A 25,158-nucleotide genomic window follows, 5' to 3' on the forward strand; every position below is an offset into this window, starting at 1 on the left:
AGTGAAAGTGGCGAAAAGTCCTGAAGAGAAACAACGAAGAGAGCCACCCTACAAACAGGATTAAAGTTGGAAAGAGAGAGATAGATAATTGATACCTACGTAATACGCGAGTCTAAAACGCTTAAACGAAATAAATTAATGGTCAGGAAAAAAATTACCGCCCTTTAAACTCAAGATCCCCGTTTACAACAGTCTAATTGACGAATTGATGAGTCATCAAATTGAAAATGGAGTTGATATTTCCGATAACTTAACCCGCCCGCGTTTCTTCCAACAGTTTGGGAAATCTTCAAGTTATTAGATAGAGATAGACTTGAGTGCCTCGTCTTTTTTGAAAGAGGTTTTTCCAAGGAGGAAAGCGATCAGCCTCTTTTGTGTTATTAATGCGGGTGACTTAACATTTTTTTTGTCTTTACTTTCGTCGTGTAAACAGAATAAAGACAAAGCTTATCAGAGGACAGAATTGCATTTGCTACACCGAAAAAAGCTCTTAAATCTTAGTGAAAGGGAAAGATACCTAGTACCTCAATTGCATTGCAATTTATACAGAAGTCACTTCAAGTGCAGGTAATTTTGGTAACTAACACTTTATTCCACAAAATTAAAATAGATTACTAGTAAAATAATTAAATGTATATTTGTACAAAAAATATCTAATCGAGTTGACGTTATTTCTGTTCCTGTTGTGAAAATTGGATTTCTAAATCAACTTGTGCGTTTTCCTGTTGTTTAAAAATATTGTCGTCGTTAAAGCTTCTAAGTGGAAGTTGAGGTCTTTCGAATAAATCTTCTTTTGGCATTTCATTGGCTGCAGGCCTGAAAAAGATTAGGCTTAAGCAAAAAAATAATTTATTTCTTTAGTTATACACGTCCGTAGGGACGAAAGTAACATTGGATAGAAATAAAAACCCACGACTATACCATTTCGACTGCCTCTTTGGCCGAACGGCTACCATGCCGGACTGCCACGCAGAGGTCTTTCTCTCGTGAGTTTGGGTGTAATTTGTGGTTGTGTATGTGGCACCCGCGACACAGATGATATATATATATATATATATATGGTTATTTCTAAAATACTAACAACCACGCTATGTTATTAATATCATAAACAACAACTTTTGTTCCATGACATTTTACAAAACCCAATATATTTGTTATGATAATGAATACAAAGATCGAACACACAGATAAAATTCGTCGACCCGGTGGGACTTGAAACCATGTCCATGTTGCACCGTAGCATTGCTTTATCAACTGAGCTACGGGTCCAGTTACCGAGTCGTCGAAATTCTCCTATGTGTTTTTGTTATAGATCTTTGTATTGGTTTTCGGCTTTCGTAACCGCTACTGACACCTAGTGACAGATTTTTGAATAACCTTCTCACCGCAGCCGATACCTTAACAGGTATCACAACTAGTAAGTAATACTCGACCAAATCAACAGACAATGTCAAGTAGTCCCACTGCTGGGCACGGATCTCCTTTCAACGAGGGTTTAGGCCGTAGTCCGCCACGCTGGCCCAATGCGGGTTCGGGAGTATTACCTATTTGTCAATAGTTGTTTCGGACGGATGCAAACGGAGAACAAGAGTACAGGGGTAGGCACCAGCTAGTTTGTCTATATATTTACCCATCTGGATGGTGCAACCAGGAGATTCTTCTTTCGACTAATTCGAATCCTCTCTGTTGAGGTGGAAGATGACAAATTCTTCTATCGAAACTATTTCCCCAATTTCTTCGACCTGACCTTAAAAAACCGAAGACATAATGATAACAACTTATGCTAGAAAAAAGTAGATTTAGAAATTTGATTTTTAATACTGAAATTACGACTTGCGAGTTCGTTTTGAATGCAAGTAATTTGTAATTCAGATACACTGCTAATGTGCGCTGTGAAATGGGTATAATAAAAACAATAAATAATAAAAATAAATTGTTATAGTATTATAGTGTTAACTACAGTAGTAGTAGAATATGTAGTAACAAAAAACATATTTTTAATACAGTATTACTCGTCGTTGGTTTATACCTAATACTTGTTCACCTATAAGTGCAGGGAACTATAGGTGTAGTAATAAGTTAATGTTTTTTTTATTTATAATTGTAACAGACTGTTTGTTCTTCAATAAAAAGAAAAATGAATAGTTCTATTACATTGGAATGTTTATTATAGCAACTAATATTGTGAGGATCGAGTTCTTGTCACAACTTAATATGAAAGTTTTCATTCATTCATTAGTTTCAGGCGAGCTAGGTAAAATGCTTATAAGGGTAATAAAACTAATTGTGGTGAAATTACAGGCACATGAGACTTTTCAACTTATGTCTCAGAGTGACGGGTGCAGTGGCAGTACCACTCAGATTTTTGCGATTTAAAGTTCTGAGTGGCAATGCAACTGCTATCAGGCGCGCGACTGTTCGTCCCGTCACTTGACATTATAAAAAAAAGTTTGTGGTTGCCACGACTAGGTTTACGAAGTATTCTTTTTTCAAAGAAATAAATAGATATTTTTTTTATTTATTTCATTTCAAGAAAGTTTTACAAAAAGTGGTTCTTCTTAATCGATTGGCATAAACTTAGACGTTTAACCTCCTAACGATGTTTTAATATAACAGTTAGCCTAACTACTGGGCACAGGTCTCCTCTCACAATGAGAGGGCTTGGGCTGTAGTTCCCACGCGGGCCCAATACGTATTGGGAACTTCACACATATCATTAAATTGCTTTGCAGATGTGTCCAGGTTTCCTCACGACGATTTTCTTCATCGAAAAACTCGTAAATTTCAAAATAAATTTCGCACGTAAATTCCGAAAAACTCACAAGGTCGGATTCGAGCCTACGACCCTCTCTACTTGAGAAGCGGTAGGTCAAACTATTAGGTTACTATGGCATAAATGGGCAATGGGTTTTGGACTTAAAATGAAAGCTGAAAGCGGAAGTATGGTACATCGAAAAGGAATTTTGAAGATTGACTTCCATTCACACGGCCATTGCATTGCACGTATTTTGCAATATAAATCCGAACCGAATAAACAGTGGTGCGCATACATAATAATTTATAATAGAACAGTTGCAATTGCATAAAACGCATATCACTAAATACGTTTATCGAATACTACAAATAAGCGTGCTGTGCATTGCCGTGTGAACTGGGGCGTCAGTGGCCTGATAATTTGCATGTTTGGGCATTATATGTGGAGGTTCCGGGTTCGATTCCCGCTAGTACCAATTCGGGAAATGAAGTAGTCTAAATTGGTTCTGGTCTGTTTGTTCTTGGTAGTGCCTCGGAATACCAGGTAATTGGTGTGGATTGTTACATTATTTCAATATTAGTAAATTTCCATTTTCTCTGGTTCAATTGTTCTATCGCAACCACAAACAGTAGCAAAGAAATTTGATCCTTACGTCAGTATTTTTAAGAATACAAGGTGCTTACATGTTCTCTTCAGTGGATTCTTGTTCCAAAACACAGCCTAAAAATGCTCCGTTGCATTGAGTACTGGTATAGAGATAAGGTCCAATGCATAAAGAGTTATTGTTTACGAGAAACACTGAAGCAGCCCCGATAAGAATTTCTTGTGATCCGACCCAAGTTACGAGAGGTCCTCCGTGGTCATTCTAAACATAAACGAGGAAAAACATTACTTACAGTGAATTTTTATAGCTATTTGTGTATTTCTAATAGTCAAAAGACGGGGCAGTACCGCCAATAATATAATCACCTGAGAGCGATGCTACACGATGTGTTGCGTGAAAGACCAATCAACCCGTCTGAGTTTTAACCCATTTCTGCCCAAAATCGTGGGCAGGAACGACGAATGCGGAATTTAGTCAGGTAACTTATCACAAACTCGAATTATAACGAAACCGTTGTTCTTTCAAGGTATGTTGAATGTTTATCGCAAAGACACGATTAGGTACGTTTAGGTTAGGTTAAGTTAGGTTTAAAAGAAAAAAAAAATTCCTCTCATAATTTACTTTCGAGGTTATGAAAATTCGAGCAAACGTTATTTGTGGAAAATATCATTTCGGAGTATTGATAACGTTTAGTATAATTCCATACTTATTACAATTTCGACGTAAAAAATCTTTTTTAGACGAAAAAAAGCAACTTTGCAATTCTGTGGGTTCTCGCTACTAAGGATGCCCATTGCGATTCGATTTTTAAAAAGATCGATTCAAGTGCGTACGATCTAACGATTTTTTGTATCGATTTGATGAATTAATTCAGTTGAAAGACAAACCGAATAGTTTAGATCAGAAATCAATTAATATTCTGTAATAATAATCACCAATTTTAACAAAACTCGATTTACAACAACTATTTAGTTGTAAATACTTTTTGTCTATGATTTTGGGCGTTTAATGGGTTTTAATCGGTTCACAAACAGGAATAACCGCGTAACATACACATACTATTTATTTATAAATAATATTTATATAATAATATTTATATTTATTATTATAATTATAAAATCAACGAAGAACCGTTCATGGACTTTGCTAGTATGATTTTACGTTTTAGTTTATGCCTAGTTATCAATATATTTTTGTATATTTTTAGAAATCGGGAATAAAGAAATTGTATAACAATGTATTTTAGAACAAATGCAAGAACACAATGCACTTGATTCAGAACATGTTAACGTTGTGTTAAATGTGGCAAAGTTTGGCAGATTTGGGGATATTCAGCAAGTTCTTTACTATTTTTGGGAACAGACTGAAAACTTGGTGTTTTCTGCTACTACGAACAAACATATACATATGTACATGATGACAATGTAATGAGCATAACCTATATCAACTTTATAATCCCAGCTTCTACAGGCTGTATTTAATTAGCTTTTTTGATGCTATGATAATAAATCACAAGTATTGATAGGTCTCATTAATGCACGTCATCAAAAACACAAACTACACGGTCACAAAATACACGGGATGTCACCATCCTTCTTTGAACATCGTTTTGGAATACGTTCTTTAATTTCATACGTTTAAATACTCACTACTTACATCAACAAACGATTTTGCCTTCAATTACCTCGAAGACTGGAGTATTTGCTATAGAATAGTTGCTCTATTTGATAATATAGGCTAGTCTAATAACGTAGACTGACCTGACATATGCCATGTCTTCGTGTAGGTCCGACTACGGGTTCAGAAAAAGTCAGATTGGATGTCAAGTTATCATTTTCTCTTCGTGTCCTTAAGTGAGAATAATTTCCAAAATAACCGTAAGAGGTGTATGCTGTGTAATCAAAGCCGGGAAGCGGCATACTGTTGGTGTTGTTCTTGCTACTGTTATTTGTTCTAAAATTGTCACTTCTTCTAACGCCACGTACAATGTCATACGCTTGATGAAATTGGTCAGCTCCAAATTCGTCCACACACTGGAAGTAAATTAATTATTGTTCTTGAATGTAGTTTATTTACAGGTATTATTTTGTATTGGAACATATAATACGATTACTTTGGCATATACCTTCTTTATATATCTCCATAAGCGAACTAATTAATATTGTAATACTTTTTGTAGTTTAATCTATCAATTATAATTTTATGAACCATATCGTCGGAGATAGTGCAATTCCGCGGAACTAGCATTGTGATTATGAGTTTCCATTTCGGTAATTTAGTTGCCAAATGAAATCAGCGTAAATGTCGTTGCCACACAATTAGTGTGGTGGAAATATATTGTTATCAGTCCGTAGGCAACATCAATTAATGCTTGCTGTGCAAAAATGAAAGTCGTAGCCCTATGGCTGCGACTGGACTAACAAGTAACGTTAAATTACTCTCATGTAAAATTTCGGTTTAGTGTAGATAAGAGTCTTTTACTATTACATACGCGGATTTGGACTATCCCCGACTATACCACAAAGGCGCTCGTTTTAGTTCAGAATTAAGATCGTATTATCTATGGTACACCCTAAACGTCGAGTATATAACCAGATATAGAGGCGAAATGTTATTTAATTTGTTTGAAAAAATTCTGCCATATCATTACTGTGACAACTGCGCTCCGATTGGCTAGCCCGAGTTCGAAACAATTGACGGGTGTCGTCAATGGGTGTCGTCAACTGTTTCACTTCAAATCGACCATTTAACTTGAGCTTTGCTATAATGGACGAAAATTGCAAAATTACATATTTAATATTTAATTATCGATGAAATTTCATTCCGTTTGTTTTGTAATTAGATGTATTGCTGTTTTTCCCACACCACCGAATAGAACAAAACGGCATTATATAGATATTATCTTTATTACAATAAATACAGAATATTTTTTGGAATATACGGAGACGTACACACAGGTCAGTAGTTGGCCTGTCTATATTTCAGTGCAAACGGGAGTTGATATTTATAAGAGCTGTATCGCTAATGTGTTACCAGGAATATATGGCCCTTATTTCGTCTTTATTTCTGGTTATATACTCGATGACTGAACTATTGATTAGTACTGATTGATATCGTATTTTTTGTCGATCAACATATCGTCTGCTGAAAGGTAACACCACATAAGTGACATTCCACAAATCCACAAAAAATCTCCAAATTATGTACCCCTTGTAAGAAAATTACCATCTTTCTGCAGATAAAACCACTCATAGAGTTTATAGCTTTTTTGTTATTGAGTTTCACCTGCAGAAATATAGTGATTTTCTTACCATACCTATATGAAGAAATGTTACTTATGTGGTTTTACCTTTAAGCAGACGATATGTGATCAAACAAAATTGAGTAATGTGTAAGAAGCAGACGATCGATATCACATTGTTTTGTAGATCATCACGTGTCGATAGTAAAAAAATCGAGCAAATCTGTAGGCATCTTAAGTGATATACGTATAAATAACACAATTAAACTCAGGACCGAGGCAAATCCCAGCTATCTAAAACGCATCAGCACTGTGCTCGGACTATGAAATTGGATTCTATTTTTGCGAAGTTGCCGCGAAATAAATCCTTAAATATCTCACATTAAACATAATTTATTGTCTCATTTTGTAACTTTAATAAAGACGCAACCTAGCGCAAGGTAAAATGTTAAGAATAAGAGGTCAACGTTATTGTTTTCTCCATAATAGAAAAAACTGTATTATTCCACAACTAAGGGTTCGTTAACATTAATTTTTTTTGTTAACAAGTAACAAATTTATCGTTAGTGCCTACCAAATTAGTTATCATACAGAAACGAAGAATAAAACTTGTGCGTGGCATATACGTTCTCTGCCATGAGTTTGCGGTGTTAATACCGTAAACTAACGCCAAAGGTGTTGCCGGCAAACAGTTTCAGCATCACAGATAACCTGTATGTATTACTCTTAGACTATAGTAACCAATATTATTTTGCCATCCTCTAAGGTATTATTACTATCCTAGTATTATATTATATAAGTAGTCTAACTCCATACAAACTTAGCAGCGCCGCTTGTATATGTGCATACTGGCCAGTGCCGCTCACCACGCGCCGTGTACTTACTCACACATTCGCATAATCTCACGGTGCACTCGAGTTGCATAGCGCAGTTGTCACACGCGCCATTTATTACAGAATTGAAGCGTCCACTCGGTGTTTAAATAATAACATCAAATAGTGGACGTGTTTGTTGTTGTGTTTACGGTTGTTCAAACAAGAATGCCTCAAATTCAGAGTTATTCAGCATTTAATCAAGATTATGTCGATGTAGCACGAGAATACTGTGATGAACGCTTTATTTCTTTCAAATTACACTCAGAATAAAATTTATAGTTAAAAATCAAACAATAATGTGACAACCCTCTATTTCGAGTGAATTGTAAACATGGACGCGCTGAGTCAGAGTACTTGTTTTATTTTATACTACGTTACTATTCTTTTTTTAATTAGATTTTGGTGATATTAAGATCGCACTGTTTGTACAATAATGTACTCAAAATGAGTGTTTTTAATGTCGATAAAAAACGAATTACTCACTTCCCGTGAACGATTTATATGGATATGTTAAAGTTTACTACAGATAGGTATCTAAACAATTTCCTACATGCCAAATATATTTAGGAATGAAAAGAAAAAAATAATTTCATATTTTTGAGTAAGGACTGTTTTGTCCAGAAGTAGCTCACATAAAGTTTGTCTTATTTTCAGTTTAGTAGATATCTTTTCATTATTTCTTACAATATATTAACGACGGTTTTATTAACGTGTAGAGAATCAAATTTTACTTTCAGCAATGGTATAATCTTGAATTTCACATATTTTGGGTTACAACATTATTGTAATAGCAGTGCGATATATGATCCTTACTTCGTTCATTCTTCCTGTGACAGGGTTGATTTTTTGAATACATCCATTTAGCAGTGGCGTTACTTTTTCATTCTGTATCTGATTTCCTCCATCGTCTATGCCTCCCGGTTGGTCACTGCAGATCATATACTTATCTATTATGGGGGCCATGTCTGGCAAATTTTTATACATAGATTTACATGTCGTTTTGTTAAGCAATTGTACTGCAGCATATTTTAGTTTTTCCGAGTTGTAGTCTTTATTATCTCTGACCTGAAAAGACAGTATTATTAATTTTGAACCACGAGACTTGTAAAGAGACCGAAATGATAAAAAAAAAGAAAAAAAAAACAAATACACGCGATCCTAGAAAAAATAGTTCATTTACTATGATTATTTGTATATTAATTATATGGACAACAAAACAGATAACAGTCAAATTGCATTAGAAAGTCCTGCTGTCACCTTTTTCAAAGTAAGAAGAAAGATTCGCTGATGATAAGTAAAATACTTATAAAACAGCGACAAAGGAATACGTAGTACAAGTTGAATTACTATTTCTATCAATGATCTTGGATCAAAAATATCCAAACCAGGGTTTTTAAATTTCAAAGCGTGTTTACACAAAATTTATTATATAGGTTGGTACCTACTATAGTGAGAGACAGTTCCGACAACGATATAATACATGCAGATTTTGACCATCATATCAAGCTAATTAATTTAGTTCCTCTAAGGCTCAACTCACACTGGCGCATAGTAGAAAAACATGACGCATCGCGACGCGTCATGTTTTTCGCCTATAGCATATTTATCTCTATTTTCCCATTACTATGGTACACATTTGTGTTTTGCAAATATGGAATCGAGTGTCGACGCTTCGTAGCATTCGAGCGGCTTCGTCGCTGCGAGTCACTTGGGGGCCGTGAGGCGTCAGACGCCGATCACACTGCGATACCGGTGCACTAATGCGAGCGTCGTCGCGCGTCGATGCGCATTGACGCGCGTCACTAGGCAGTGTAGTTGAAAAACAGGACGCGACGCAACGCTTCGCGCTTCAGCGCCAGTGTGAGTTGAGCCTAACTATAATTAAAATGAAACCGACGACACTAATTACCGGAAAGCAGAGAGACGGAAAGGTTTACAAAAGTTTTTTAAGATATCTCCCATCATATAATATGGTGTAACTGTCAGGTCTAAGGCCCGGCGCCCACTGACGGGACTTTTAGGGACTAGGGATTTTAGGTGACGAATAGGAATACTAACACTAATAATACTACGAACCTTAATGTACGATAATACCGATACCTCCAATGAACACTACGTCAACTTTATTTTTTGGTCATTTTCTGTTATTTTTATAAACAGCCATATTTACTTACTAATAGTTTGTTACCTAAATTTTGTGAAAAAAAAATAATGAAGAAACAAAAACAAAATAAAAAACAGATCGGGGCCAAAAATTAAATTGGCGTAGTGTTCATTTGAGGCATCGATACGTAGCTACGAAAACAAAGTTCTGATAAGCTTCAGGACCCCGATTCAGGACCCCGATTCATAACTCTTCGATATTTAAACCGAATCGTTCGATTGGATATTGTTCTCGAATCGAAGGGCGCTTTCCGAGCTATTCAGAACATTCGAGTTAAACGTACGATTCGGATTCGGATACGATATCGTTATCCAACAACGTTTGCGGGTTAGTCAGCGAATATAGATTATAAGAAAAATGAAATCCTATATAAAAGGATTTTATTTTTGATTTTATTTATAATGATTATAAATGATCATAAATGATTTTATTTTTAAGACTTTAAAGGCCTAAAATATAGGAATGCACTTAGAATAATAACGCATAGAATGATAGTTTCATATGAAACGAACTGTCACAAGTGAGGCAAAATCAAATTCGCGTAGGCTAGTTTTAGTAGTAGGTTAATTTTCGGTTTTAGTGAATATTTATATAAAAATACAAGTTGAAACGCGTTATTTCCTTATGGAATGTGATGTTAGTGTCTATTTTATGTTTGTTTGACGTATTTTTACACTCATTTACCGCACATTTCGTCATTTTTAGCTAAAAGTCTTGATCTGTTCGCGGTGCAAGTTGACCTTGAGCACTGAAGGCCCGCCCGCTCGTGTAGGCCCATTGGGCGCGCTTCAATTTGCCTCACTTAGCGTGTGCGGACTGGGTTTCTATGCGTTATTATTCTAAGGGAATGAATTACTTTTGCATTAAAATAAATTAATAAAATTGAACAAAATCCAGACTTTCTTTGAAATAATAAAAGATTTCCTTATTACATTCTTGCTTTATAAACAATAGGACGTTCGGTAACTTTCTGTGTTCTGAATATTGTTTGCAGTCTTTGCCGGTCGAGAGGCTCAAGTAATCGTACGGGTGTGACGTCATTTCGGTTCGGTTTCGAATACGACATTTTGACGTTCGATTCAAATGTTGTGAATAAAAATGAATAGATATGGTACGATAACTGAGTTATCGCAAGGTTCTGAATCGACCCCCTGAGCCCACAGCCTCCGGAATGCCTCGGCAGCCTTCGGGTGCTTCGGTAGGCTTTTACGTTTAACGTCACGATATGAATGGAGACTAGGCGCGAGCACGATGTCGCGACGACATACTTCGGCGTTCCTAATGATACCTCGGCATAATTGCTATTCTGCCCTCCACTAATTAAAACGTGGTTAAGTGACAAATGGTCAAATATCCGATTTAAATAGCAAAAAATAGAGCACAAAATTCTTTTTTAAAAACAGTTAAACTTAGTTAACGTGTTTGACTTATCGGATACATACCTGAAATATCATTAAACAATTTCAACATTATGATATCTCAAAAAGTATTTTGTCACTTAACAAAACTTAACTTCGTTTTGGTTAGCGGACGGCAGCATTACGGAAGTATCCCTCGCCCCACAGTGGCTGCCGGGCTTAAAACCTATTAAAGAATTACCTTTCGCCATTTGTCAGAATGTCCCCATCCAAGTACCATGGCATCTCTGCCTGGTTCCGAGTGTTTATAGTCAAAGCTTATATCAATTGGACCAGGTACCCAACTGCAAATTTGTGCAGCTTTTTCGCCGTCGAAATCATAAGGCGACTCCACTTTTACTACAGCTATGTCTATATTGGACCATTTGTCGACATCGTTATATGCAAATTCGTAATCTAAAATTTGTAACCACATAGTTAAATATTATAATTCAAATGTTAAACGTAATAGATTTCTAAAACAAAGTTTTTCGTGTTTTAATGTTGGCAAATGTTTAGGTGAGATTGTCAAAACTAGATCGATATCAATAGTGTTGATTTAGCTGTGCAAGATTGAGAAGTGGCAGTAGTCTTCACGATCCAGGGCAATCTAGTATAAAACGTACCTACCTTTTACTTTTTAACTTTCTTTACAGCGTGTGGCATTATTTGCCGAGAACTGAATTTTTCGTATCCACTTCTTAGGTTTTCGCGATTGTTACACATAGGAAATGAAACTATTTTTCATCTGTATTTCCTCTGATGATAAATCCCAAATGGACATAAGACTGCATTACTAATTAATATGTTTTAATTTATTCTAATTTCCATTATTAATTAATAATAAATTGAACTTAATAAAAATTCATTCAATAAAATAATTTGTAAAACGTAATGTAGCGTAAATTGGAATGTTTCTTTTTAAAATTAAAAATAAGGTATTTAATTAATAACTTTTGTAACTATAGTGAAAAAATAGAGTGGTTTGCATTAATATTAGACATAACTGGTTGAGGACTGTACCACCTCAGTCAACCGTGAACATGGGACTTGTAAAGGGCCCGAAATGTCTTTTTGTTTGAAAAAACAAATATACGCGATTTAAATCCGGAAATATAGTTTCATCTCCAATGAATTTTTTGTCTTAACGCGAAGTAATAAATTATACATTATAATATATATGTGTTTAAGATATAAGTGCAGTGTGATAGTTTAAACTTGGACAGTATGGGAAATCCGAAACCAAAGGAGAAGTACGAAAACTGTCTTAGAAACTATTAGGTTTTTTGTGAAAACAAAGAACAATGGCGAAGTAATTGTCAAATGAATTCTTAAGCGTCTTCAAATTGAATGTCATCAGTACAAGTTTGAACAAAATAAATTCATTAATATATTTATTGACATTTTTTGTGAAATAAAATAAAAATATTTTCCACTAAACTTTGGTCACGTCACAAACCCACGGCACCATTAAGTTTCTATTAACTCAGTTTAAGGCTTCTATACTTTATTTTGATATAATAATACACCAAATATATTTATTTAATTATGTTAAACATAACCTCCAAAACTCATATTCCTCTAGCCCATACGTCTCATATCCATAAAAAAATATTTTATTAACTGCCTGATGTACTGAAGAATGAAAGCAAGAATAGAATATTTTAAAAAATCTAAAATACTTATTAATAAATAAATGTTATAATATCAGGAATTCATTAAGAATTCCTGAACGAAACCTTTTAGCAAAAAGGTAAATTCGAAAACAGATCACCTACACTCTTCCGTTCTACTTTGTTGTGCCCGAGAGGGTCCATGATGTGATCTTTGTACTATATAACACCTTGTGTGTGTGTGTGTGTGTGTGTATTGTGGAATGCAAATAAATATATTGAATTTAATTGAACTTCAATATGGAATATCTTGAATTCCAGACTTCTCAGAATTTGTTCAGGAATTTAAACTGTATATTTACACATAGTTTTCAAAAACAGATGCATACAAATTATGTCAACAAAAATTTGTATGGGAGTTCGCCATTGTTTTTGATATACCTAGTCAATTACAACTGGTCAATCGTGAGTTGTTCATAAAAAATAATAATGTTGACAAAAATTATTTACAATGCTGATCGACTCAGTTTCTTGTAAGGATTATTTTATTGTATAGGAATAAATAAATCAGGATAGTAGAGAAGATGATCGGTTGGTTAGATCGTTGTGGTTATTTTAATATATTATGTTTCTTTGCTGTATATTATTTCTGGGTGTTCCTTGTAAAACCTTTGCAACTTATCCCTGTCTTTCCCTACCTTGTTTTTCATCGATCATATTTATATATTACATTCAGAATCAAATAGACGTGATATGATTGAGTAGTAACCTAGTGAGAAAACGGTTCTTTCTCCATCAAGAGGGCAACGGTTCAGCAGCGACATAAACCAATTGATCTTATAAGTTACATATATTTGTAAATATTAAGCAGCAATACTGTAAACATCGTAACGAAACCTGCACGTTGATGAAGGTTCATAACTCTCGGAAAATTAAAGAGTGAAGCCCCCAATCCGCAATGGGCCAGCGTGACGGATTATGACCTCAACCGACCAGGAAAATGACCAGTCCCCAGCAGTGTAATGTATAAATGGGTTGATGATAATGATGATAATACTATCGAGTATATAACCAGAAATAGAGATGAAATGTCATTTAATTTGTTTGAAAACCATTCTGATTGATTACTATGATAACAGCGCTCCGGTTGGTCAGCCCGAATTCGAAACAATTGACGGGTGTCGTCAATGAGTGTCAATTGTTTCACTTCAAATGGACCAGTTAACTTGAGCTTTATTATAATGGACGAAAATTGCTAAATTACGTATTTAATATTTAATTACCGATGAAATCTGATTCCGTTTGTTTTGTAATTAGATGTTTTACTGTTTTTCCCCACACCACCGAATGGAACAGCACCCCATTGTTAGAGATAATTATCTTTATTACAATAAATACAGAATATTTTTGGAATATACGGAGACGTACACACAGGTCAGGTGTTGGCGCTGTCTATATTTCAGTGCAAACGAGAGTTGATATTTACAAGTGATGTATCACTGATGAGTTACCAGTAATGTATGGCTTTTATTTCGTCTCTATTTCTGATTATATAGTCGATGGACCTTACTTATAATATAATAATAAATCTTGTAATAATGATTTTTATCTTAAGCTATTTTCCCGAAATCTTTGATTGAGATCATGGACCAATAAGTCGAGAGGACTGCTAGTCGCATTGCAAGACAGCGTAGTCGGGTATTTAGTACTTACTGTTACACCAGATGTCGCGACGAGTACAAAATAGCTTATTTTTGTAAGTAATTTGATTTACATTGATGAGCAATTTATCATAGCTACTCTAAGGATGCGTTTCCATGTTGGAGTCGAGCGGAGAAGAGCAGTCCCATATCATTCTACATAAGTTGTGTTTATAGTGCCCCTCCCTATCAACCTCTTGGTTATGCGAGAAGAGCACTATGACCTGTGCGCGCACAGGAATCTTATAAGTTCAGGTTCTGACCCCAAATCAGCCAGTGTACAGGGTTGTTACAGACCTCTGTCACTTGAATTCATCCAGTTTTTCGAGAGGCTAGTGCGTCGGGTGAGCCGCTTCGGGAGCACGTACAGTACCCTCCCTATTTTCCAGATAGGTACCGGAGCTGTAGGTACGCTCACTTCCCGTTGCGCATTGCACAACTAGCGGTTGCCACCGCTAAGCCGTCGACTCTCAGTCCACTACCAAATCTCCTCATTGGTGGCGCAGCTGTAAGGCACGCTCACTTCCCGACGCCGAAAAAGGACGTCTCTCCAGTTCCCATTAACCTAAGCGACTGCAGAGATCGGAGGATATCTAGCTTATCCTCTACTAGCTCTTCGGGCTAGTGCCGGAGATGGCAGTCGCAATGTCCTGCGACAATGTCCGGACATAGCTTCCAACTTAAAGGGCAAATCACGTGCCCCGCGCGTCTCCTCGCTTCAGGCCCTCATCTAGACCGCTACTAAGACGCGCCAGCTGCTCACGAGACAGGCGCCCCGGCCACATGCAACCGGGGCAGACAAACATGTCCGTCTCTGCAGTTATCCACAAACCCCAGTGAATCCATACCCAAGTACGCAAAGGTGTATTACTGGCGGAGGGCTTGGTCCGGGGCCCGCTGTGCCCTGGTCTTGCCGTCGAATCCGTAGTCTCTCCGGAAAACTTTATCTCTCGGGTCAGTAGATAGGGAAAAGTGGCAATTGTTTCCATTGAAGCTGAGCTGAGCAGACCAGAGCTGCATTGAGCCGTGTTTCGATCAGTCAAATTCAATCTCTTGGAGGGATTATACGTCATGTAACAAAAAAGAGTACGGTAAAAAAAGAGCAGCGCTTTTTTTCACATCTTTGGATTCATTGCATTTGTATGTTGTCAGTCATGTATCCCATAAACATGGAAATTTTTTGACACTTTCAATTAGCTTCTCATCTAGTTTGATTCACATACAATGTCGATGACAAGTGAAATTTAAGACGCAATATCGACTAAACTAAAATGCAGCACACGGATCCTTTCCTGACAAGTCTACCCTACCCGCCGCGCCTCACCGGCCCGCTACTGCTCGCATGGAAATTAGCTGTCCTTTTGAGTTATTGGTCCATGGTTGAGATTTATAAAACAAACTTTGGCTTCTATTAAGCAAAAATGTTGAGGTAAGCAAGTTTTTCTCATTTACAAAACGAACTTTGCCTAAATTTAAGCAAGAAATTAAATTAAACTTTGAGTTTACTTCGTAATTTCTTGCTTAAATTGGGCAGTTCGTTTCGTAAATACGCAAAACTTACTTACTTTTTTTTTGCTTAATCAAAGTTAAACTTCGTCTTATGAATCTGAAATTTATCGGACAAATTTGCGATAGATGTAACACATGCATGTACGCTCAGCAGTAAACAAATACATGCAAATTTTTATCGTCCATGACATGTCTGTGGTTGAACGTTTTACCACCGCGCGGGACAAGAATTTAAATTATTTGTACACAATTGACCCATATTTTCATGCAACTAGACTATACATTTTATTTAATAGTGCCAGACCACATTGCACTGGGTTACAGATTAATTTTGTATTTAATAATAAACGATTTTTATATAATGTCTAAGTGCAAGAGAGTAGTTTAGGATAATGCATGGCAAAATAGGTTATTGAAGAATGATCTTCTCCTAACGTCCAAATTTTTTCCGAGCTATTCCGATTCTGTAAAAGTAATGTAAAAAAATGTTTTTTTTTTTTCAATAAAATCTAAGTGACGGGACGAACCAGTCGTGCGCCTGATGGTACGTGACACGCCTGTTCATAACAGTTGCAGAACCACTCAGAGCTTTAAATCACAAAAATGTAAGGCTCTGAATATGTTGACAAGTTCCATATGCGTGTAATTTCACCAGCTCCCTTATCCTTAGAAAACGGAAAGCAGTAATGCTCACACTACTGCTTGGCAGCAGAAATAGGTAAGGTGGCAGTACTCCGTTCCGTTCCGAACAGGCAAAGTTTTAAATCCATAAAGCCAAGTCTTGGTGAATTTGTATTTTGTTCCTTTTAGATAAATTGGCATGTGTCAAGTATACAGTCTGTTTATTTTACAGGCAGTCCATTATTTATTTTAACGACGAGACTTAAGAGGCCCTGACAGGAGACCGATGGCCATCAGTGGGACGCATTGACCTAGCAGCAAAGTGGGACGCATAATTGAGTTGACGTTAAACACACGTAACAGCAAAGGATTTTTCTAAATAATGTACGAAAATGTTATTATGTAATTAATTTACAATTACTTCATAAGTAACACGAAAATGGCACAACTGGCTACAATCGTGCCCTTTATTTATAAGTATTAAAAGTCACATTTAAGTTAATTGTGCCCTTTATAGCAATAATAATATTTTTTAATCGTTTCTATTAAATAAAAAGAAAAATAGAAGGTATTTTTTAGAAATAGCTAATTAGAATACAATTTCCAACTCGAATAGAATCAAAAGTACTATAAAAACTGACCTCTAAAGTCATTCATCCATCATTCATTCCTCATGTATAAATAATTTTGCAACACGCAATGCCATCTATTGATTCGCATATTTGTCAATGTTCAGAAAATTATTTTAGCTCATGGTCAATATTTGAATTATATGTATGACAAGGAAAAAAATATGTATGTGTACAGGTAGACAAAGGAAGAATAATTTTGTACTAATTCGTTGATTATACTTACGTACTTTTGGGGGTACATGTGAAAACAACTTTCTTCTTGGACGACTTAATGCAATCGTCCTTTGTAAAGTTGTTAGAACTCGGTTTTACGTATCTGTCGTAGCCAGCCACGGCATACATGAACTGCACGTCTTCCACGCATGCGCCAGACGTTACGATGAAGAATGGGCTTACTATTGCTCCACCACATATCCAATTGTCATATATGAGTGGCGATTGTTCCGCTTTTGTAAGATATACCTAATCACAATAAAATCATAAAGAAACTGTATAGATACTGTTTGGATATTATTATATCCACATTACAGTTTGGATGTTATTACTCAGGATATATTTAATAAACCTAAACCATTACTTTTAAAAATCTGTTTATTTGTAGGTTTGTGCACGCTAATCTCCACAATGACTAAGTCAATTTAGTTGTAATTTTCTTAGTGTATTAAAATAAGTTTGGCGTAAAATTGCAGCCTTACTAATAAAAAACAATTCAACATTCCTTTAATCAATATTTAGTTAAGCATTATTTAAGATTTTAAGCACTATTTAACTTTCTATTACCTATAAAAAAAGTTAACACTGCTTATTTAAGTAATGTTTAATGAAGAAAAAATAATTACCAAGGCAACGTTAGAAGATTAAATCATTAAAAATAGCTATAGAAAGACCAAACACAGGAAAAAAGCCTTTGCGCGTTGCCGCGCCCTGGGACGAGTGGCGCCCCGGGCCGAGTGGCGCGGCGAACCCCAGGGTATGGGCTCACTGCGCTCCGCACTACCGCGCAGATTCTTAATCAATTTGAGTCTATTCTAATAATTGTCGTTCGGATGTTCCGTAACAAATAATCAAAGGATTCCGTTGACACACGTGTGTAGTTGAAAAACTAGTCTTCATATTTTCTTAAATCTTTGTAATGAACTTGAATGTTATCTTCGGTGTCTTTTTATTTGAGTAAACAAAAACGAAATAGATAGTATAACTGCAGCGTCCTGAATGAATTCTATATTGTTAACCAATTTTATTCAAAGAAGGATTTCAGCTACATGTACAATCACTACGGCGATCAACTACGTAGCGAGTACTAAGTAGCGCGGGGCCGCTAGATCGCCTGCCTCCGCGCAGATTAAACCACGCGTTGACGCAGGGGGTCGACTCTCGATCTCCGTCCGACATCCGACTAAATGAAAAGACGCATGATGCGAATAAAACTTCATACTGGATACTTGTCTTTTAACTTTATCGAATATTATTTATTTGACAGTAATTGTTTCGGATGGATGTCAGACGGAGAACGAGAGTAGACCCCCTGGGTCTCCGCTACTGCGCGCGTGATTCCGCGTCCCGCGCACCGTCGCGGGGGCGGTGCAGTGTGTTAATCGCACAGACGTATATCTAGATAGACGCCGGAAGTACAGCAATTTGTATGAAAACCAAGCATGCCATATTTTTTGTACCCACTATGACGTCACAAGAACATTTAGTGATGATACCCTCCTTCCACTCGCTCTAAATCGATTGGTTGAATGGAATACGCGGAAACACGCGTATTCCATTCAATTAATCGATTTTAAATAGAATAATTTTTGTTCAAGTATTTGTTGATTACAAGTAGTCGTAATATTAATATAGTAGAAAAATATTAGAATAAGATAGTTAAGTCCTTAGTACAAACTACTTGTTTTTAAAAATGTTGATTACTTAAAAAAAATTAAGACTTTAATTTTTAATCGACTTCAAATTTTAAAATTATTGTCCTTCCAATAAAATGAGCTTATTTATAACATCTTTTTGTAATTGAAGATCTTATCGGTTAACTTAAATAATAAAAACGCACGACAATATATGAATTTGTGACTACCTTAATTAATTTTACTATACGGTTTTCTGTTGATAATTGATCAAATTGATGAATGGCAAGAAAAATGAAAGTGTTACTGCTGACAAAATATGGTAATGGAGGTTTACTTAATGACGGCCTCGTGTGAAATTTTTGTGATTTGTTTATTATTTCTCTGATTTCTAACTCTGCTACTCTGCATATTTGGATAGCATCTTAGGTGGGATAAACTAGACCACCTTAGTCCTCGAAAGCAACGAATTCATATGTATGACCAACTCCAGGTTTTTGTAAAGACAGCGCACTGTTAATTCTAGCATTATATATTTTTTTGAATTACTCGTACTTATGTAGTACGCCGGCCATGTATGTAATTATTTGCTCACTATATTCGGACATTAGAGTAAATGTGCTGCAAAAATTATCGAAATTACAGATACTGCTCATCATAGATACTACAAAACTGAAAAAAAAAAACAAAACGTTATAATAAAAGAGAGAATATTTTTATAATATTGCTAAGGTCATAATAATTTTCGTCCCTTTGTTTTCAAAATCGATCAGAATCGAGAACAGTGTTACCTAACGTATACATCACTAAATGTTAAATTTGGCTAAAGAAATCTACAAGCGCCTGTACCACGAAACTGCATTATACAAAAGTGCGTTCGTTCGATATTCATGACGTATTTATAAAGGATTACAAATATATCGCACCAAGTAAAAGCCGCAATGTATTACAAACATGAGGCATACACTCGGTTGCATATTTGTTTTCTCGAAATTCATACAAAACCAAAATAATTGTTTTTAAAATAAATTATGCATCTTTTTATTACAAAATCACTTGCCCGTGGAAGGAAACGTCTCTGTTCACCCGTTTACCCACATTTATGGTGCTTTTACAGTTTATAATGGCACAATTACGCATTTTTCACGTTTTCGACTGGTGTTTGTCTACGATAACAGTCGAGCGCGTTCTTAAGTGTAGCAGCGGCAACTAAGGGTCGTATTCTAGAACTCTACTCAATGCTCAAGTCAGGACTTGAACAGACTTGAGTATGATTTCAAGCACTGAAAATACGACCCTAATGGCAAGGACTTGAGTAAGATTTTCAGTGCTCACTGCAATACTCAAGTCCTGACTTGAGCTTTGAGTAGAGTTCTGGAATAGGACCCTAAGTGAACTTCACTTACTTTGAGCACGCGAAGTACGTACACTTGCGGCATCTATCAAGATATATGTCTGTGGTTAGTCGCCTAACCTGCTAACAGCTGATTAATGTCAGCCATCAGCCAGCCAGCCATTGTTAGTTAGCGAGTTAAACAAGGTTCCTAACGTGTTTAAGTTGACAGCTTTTTAAACAAGAAATTAATCAATCATTTCGCATTACTTAATGATCGTAGATAAGATTTTTAAAACATTGTTTAAAGCGTTATTTGAAGTTAAAAAGTGTTTATAAGTAAGGCTGTTAGTGTTCGTATAATTCAAATTGGTTTACAAATAAAAACGATGTAGCAATTTTAAACCGTGCCTCGTGCTTGCTCGAAGTGTAGCATATCGAAGTAATGTGTCGAAACGAAGCGCATGCGTTGACCAAACGATTGGATAAAGTGAAATTAGTATACTACAATGATCATAAACGTAAGGTGTGCTACAAACATGTGGGAGATCAACTTTTAATTCATAATTTTACAAAGAAATATAGTTGTTTGTCAGACATTCGTTCGCCCCTACCACTTTTCACTACGCCACTTATTTGTTCACGACTATAAAAACACCCGTGTGGCTGTAAACAGGTTATGAGCCTTCAGCTCGCCCTTTAACGGTGGCGCAGTCAAGGCCATCACAGGCCAACTGCAAAATATCCTTCATATATATATAATTATGGCGATGTATAAAATTATTGTTGTGTAAAATATGTTAAATTACAAATGTCAGTGCCATATTGTTAATTAACTTGTCTTAAATTACGAAACACATTTATTTCTTGTTTTATACGCAGTGGTTTTATTTTCTTTCCCTCAAACCATGTCAATTATTAATAAATCTACAAAACATCAGCGATTCGATTTGCCTGGCTTTTGATATTTAAAATCCATTTTCTCTAAGATGATTTGTCTTTTGTACTTTCGAAGTGATTATTAAGAAAAGTGGTTAAACGAATTAATTGCAATCAACTGCCGCTATTATTTCACCGCAGTTTGGACGAATTGATAACAAAGAGTTAATAGGCTAATTATCAATCCACGAACGTTTCTTATTTCGCACCCCTCATGGAAGCACGTGTGGAGTTACGTCAAAAATCCTCTCCAATTCTTGTACCTTTATTTACAATATTAGTCGATAGAGTTACGAGAATTGGAGAGGACGTGGGTTATAATACTAATGTTTGTTATATATAAATGTATCTAATGGAGCAATAAATGTTTTTGATGTAAATCCACTTACGCTATTCTTCCATCTGGGGTAGGATTTAGTTCATCGCTAAATCGGTTGAGTTTGGTTATATTCCGACAGATAGTAAGTAGTAAATACGTGACATTAATTTGGTAAGTAAAATTCAAATTACACAGTCTTTATCGATGGTACATTTTGAATAATAGAGTAACAGGTTTAAATCCAAAGCAAAACTGTACTTACCATGTACCTTTTGGGTGTTGTTGTAAAGTTACCATGTACTATTCTTCGTTGATTTTTAATTGCTGAAATGAGAGTTTATTACTTAATAAAGAAAAGTGGAGATGCAGGCATTCATACCACTTGACCTTTGTGGTGTTTGATCCCCGGCAGCCGATTCAATGTAGATAATTAACTTTTCTATAATTATTGTCTCGGTTCTGGGTGTTTATGGTACCTTCGTTGTTTCCGATTTCCATAACACAAGAACTTTAGATACTTAATTTGGGATCAGAGCAATGAAGTCTAATATTTATATAAAAAAAAAATTGAAGTTATTGAAACCGGCGACTTTTTTAAAAATAGAGATATACCTACAATTCACACCTATGTGTAATAAAGCCAGTATTAAATATAAAATAAATCATTTCCAAATTCTAAAAATACTGCAGAATTTGAATTCGCAAAATAAATTTAGTAAAATATAGTTAAATTGCAAATGCTTAGTTTTATTTATACTTTAAGTTTATGCGAAATGTACGTTCAGATTTTTCGAGCATAAAAACTCGTTGCTTAATCTTACCGTGAAAAATCCATAGAGCGATAATATAATGAAAAAGCCCGTGTGCATAATATAGGATATTACGGTCGACTTTGCCTGCATGCCATGACACTGATTACGAGCAAGTGTGATGAAAAGGATATTTCGGTTTTTTGAAAAATTTGAGGTTAATAAAGAGATACATTCATTTTATGTTATATGTGAATTTTTGTAACTCTCCTGTTTAAATAAAAAAAAGATCGACTAATTTCTTTCGCGGTATCTTTAAATCTCTCCAGAAAAGTTGTGATTTTGCAGAAAAATTGTCTATAAATTGTCTAAACTATATACATTATCATGAGAAATTTCAAACTACCAGCAAAATATTAATTGTTAGCTAAATATTTAATTGAAAGTCCAGCAAAATAGATGTACTTACTCATGCAAATTAAATCATAAAATTTCAATATTCCATTTGTGATAACTTAGAAAAGCGTAGTATAATTTATTTAATTTCATTATAATTTCTTATACAGGTACCTAAATTTATCAATTTGCATAATCTCCGTTACATAATTTGTAGGCTCGATAAATATAATATAATAATAATTGCGGAGCTGGCGAGCACGTCACTTCGCAAAAATTAAAATATAAAAGAGTCCACGAAGTATTGCGTTTTGTTGTCTAGGGTTGTAAATCAATAATTACGGAACTTCGGAATATGTCAAATTTCAAACTGCCAGCAAAATATTGATTGTTAACTAAATAAAATTGAAAGTCCTGCAAAATAGATGTACTTACTCGGAAAATTTGTTAATAAACTTATAAGGCAAATTAAATTGTAAAATTGCATTATTCCATTTGTGATAACTTACAAAAACGTACAACTGTAAGAGTTCTCTTCACTGAAACTATTTTTCAATTATACGCCTGAATGAACAGAAAAATTAACAAAGTTATCGGCACATGTTTCTAAGAAATTTCAACTTGTAGCTGAAAACAGCTTTACTCGATCTACGGGTAAATTAATGATTTCGTATACAAACAGCATACTTCAGAAATGATGCTATATGCTATTTGATCTGTACGGCGGTATAAACTCTCTTAATTGTGCCAGTGTAGTAAAGGAATTCAAATTAGAAAAATACACGTAGAGCTTTTTTTAATTACTTCGAAAAATCCTGAAAAAGAAATTGAAATCAACTACAAAATTTTTTCACGAGTTGATAGCGCTCTGCCGTGCTGAAGTGGCTCAGTAATTATCCAAGACCACATGACCACTTTCCGTTCAGTCATCAAAGTCAAATATCTATCTATATGTTTATCTATCTATGGATATGTATATATTTTTATTATTACTTATTATGTAGTGTACTTATGATGATATTCTTTGGTTGCACCCCTTTTGCATATCCGAAATGTCTATCCTAAGGTTGCCTGGAAGACATTGCTACATAGCAATAAGGCCGCCTGTTGCACATTGACTTACTTCTACTATTATACTTAAGCTATTGTATTGTATTTTAATTGTAATTTTATGTGCAATAAAGAATATTTCATTCATTCATTTCATTCCATTCATTCATTTCATTCATTCATTTCATTCATTCATTTCATTCATTCATTCGTCCATTCATTCATTCATTTCATTCATTCATTCATCCATTCATTCAAATAATCTTCATTTCATATTTAAGAAAATTACACTTGAAATCTGATTAAACTCTACTGCTCATTCGTAAGGCAGTTTCCCCTGCGAAGAATGAGCAAGAAATTCTAGGAGTCGCTCATTGCATGAATACATTTATCATTACAATTTAATTTAAACACCTTAGATCGAGACTGCCTGCAAGAGCTAAACGGGTTACTACCACGGATTTTTGTCGTCTAAGTACGCAGTAAATCAAAAAAGAAGACATTGTCTGATTGGCGTCGTGATGTTGCCTTTGACAATTTGTGTACTCAAGAATTAATAATTAATGTTAATGAAGATTCAAGTGACGATTCCTGTTCATTTGGAGAATGATCCGACGATTCATTACAATAAATAATACCACTTTATTATAGTTATGTACAATTTGTGTCGCTTCACGAAAATTAAAAACTAAAAGAGTCCAGGAAGTATTGCATTTTTTGTTGTACTTCAGAGGCATGCATATGTCAAAAGTGAAATAAATGGTTGGACGGAGTATAATAATAACCTTTAGTATAATGTATATATTTAGTTTTTGTTTCACTGTAGGTTTACCTCGTAAATGGCAAATTTTGAATATCAATCGGAATCTTAATATAGAAGCGTATACATTGCCTCTTAAATGAATTTGAGACTTTGTGAAGACGACTGTCAAGACCAGCTAGTTTATTTTTATTCCTCGTATTAATGTTATGTCTGTCACTATTTTTCATAAAAAAAATTATATTTTTCTTAACACAAATAACATTTCATGAATGTACTGCGACGTTAGTGTAAGAATGTTACGTCATGCAACCCAAGCATGTTAATTTTTGAATAGTCAAAAATATAGAAAAAGACTATGGTGATCACGTAAACGCCCGGTGTACATTATAATGACAATATCGCATTCAAGTTTACCTATTTATGTTCTATACGACCATAGGGTGTCTAAAAAAATATGTTTTTCATTTAAAACTGAGGGCATCATTGCTTGGGTCTGAAGCATGTAATTATATATTTGATAATACATTTTTATGTACATACATTGGGCGTTTAGCGCTTTCAATGTAGTTCCTGATTCTTCACTCGACTTCTCCACTTTATACGAGTTCAAACGGAATGTCACAACTGTTTTAAGGGTTGAGTTTAAGGGGT

General features: G+C 35.1%; 1 protein-coding gene across 2 annotated transcripts; it reads right to left on the minus strand.

The window, feature by feature from the left end:
* Window positions 1–596: 596 nt before the first annotated feature.
* Window positions 597–23,268, minus strand: LOC113232502. Of its 2 annotated transcripts, XM_026467254.1 has the most exons (9): window positions 23,204–23,268; window positions 21,812–21,873; window positions 17,339–17,573; window positions 11,239–11,453; window positions 8,289–8,540; window positions 5,120–5,392; window positions 3,439–3,620; window positions 1,631–1,747; window positions 597–816 (listed from the first exon to the last, which is right to left on the minus strand). In XM_026467254.1, the coding sequence occupies exons 2-9, from the start codon at window positions 21,812–21,814 to the stop codon at window positions 669–671; spliced, it is 1,425 nt and encodes a 474-aa protein (XP_026323039.1). In that variant the 5' UTR covers window positions 21,815–21,873; window positions 23,204–23,268; the 3' UTR covers window positions 597–668. The 2 variants fall into 2 exon arrangements, with proteins under 2 accessions (XP_026323039.1, XP_026323038.1); XM_026467253.1 differs by lacking the exon at window positions 23,204–23,268 and having other exon boundaries at window positions 21,812–22,080.
* Window positions 23,269–25,158: the final 1,890 nt, after the last annotated feature.

Source organism: Hyposmocoma kahamanoa, unplaced genomic scaffold (genome assembly GCF_003589595.1).
Source record: "Hyposmocoma kahamanoa isolate Upper Pololo Valley unplaced genomic scaffold, ASM358959v1 76, whole genome shotgun sequence".
In the NCBI taxonomy this organism is placed as follows: Eukaryota; Metazoa; Arthropoda; class Insecta; order Lepidoptera; family Cosmopterigidae; genus Hyposmocoma; species Hyposmocoma kahamanoa.

What these genes read in the sequence shown, in the direction of transcription:
- LOC113232502 (XM_026467254.1), bottom strand. An exon ending in ATTCTGACAAATGGCGAAAG is followed by an intron (nt 8,541 to 11,238) that starts GTAATTCTTTAA and finishes CTGTCTTTTCAG; the next exon opens with GTCAGAGATAATAAAGACTA. An exon ending in TCACAGGAAGAATGAACGAA is followed by an intron (nt 5,393 to 8,288) that starts GTAAGGATCATA and finishes ATTTACTTCCAG; the next exon opens with TGTGTGGACGAATTTGGAGC.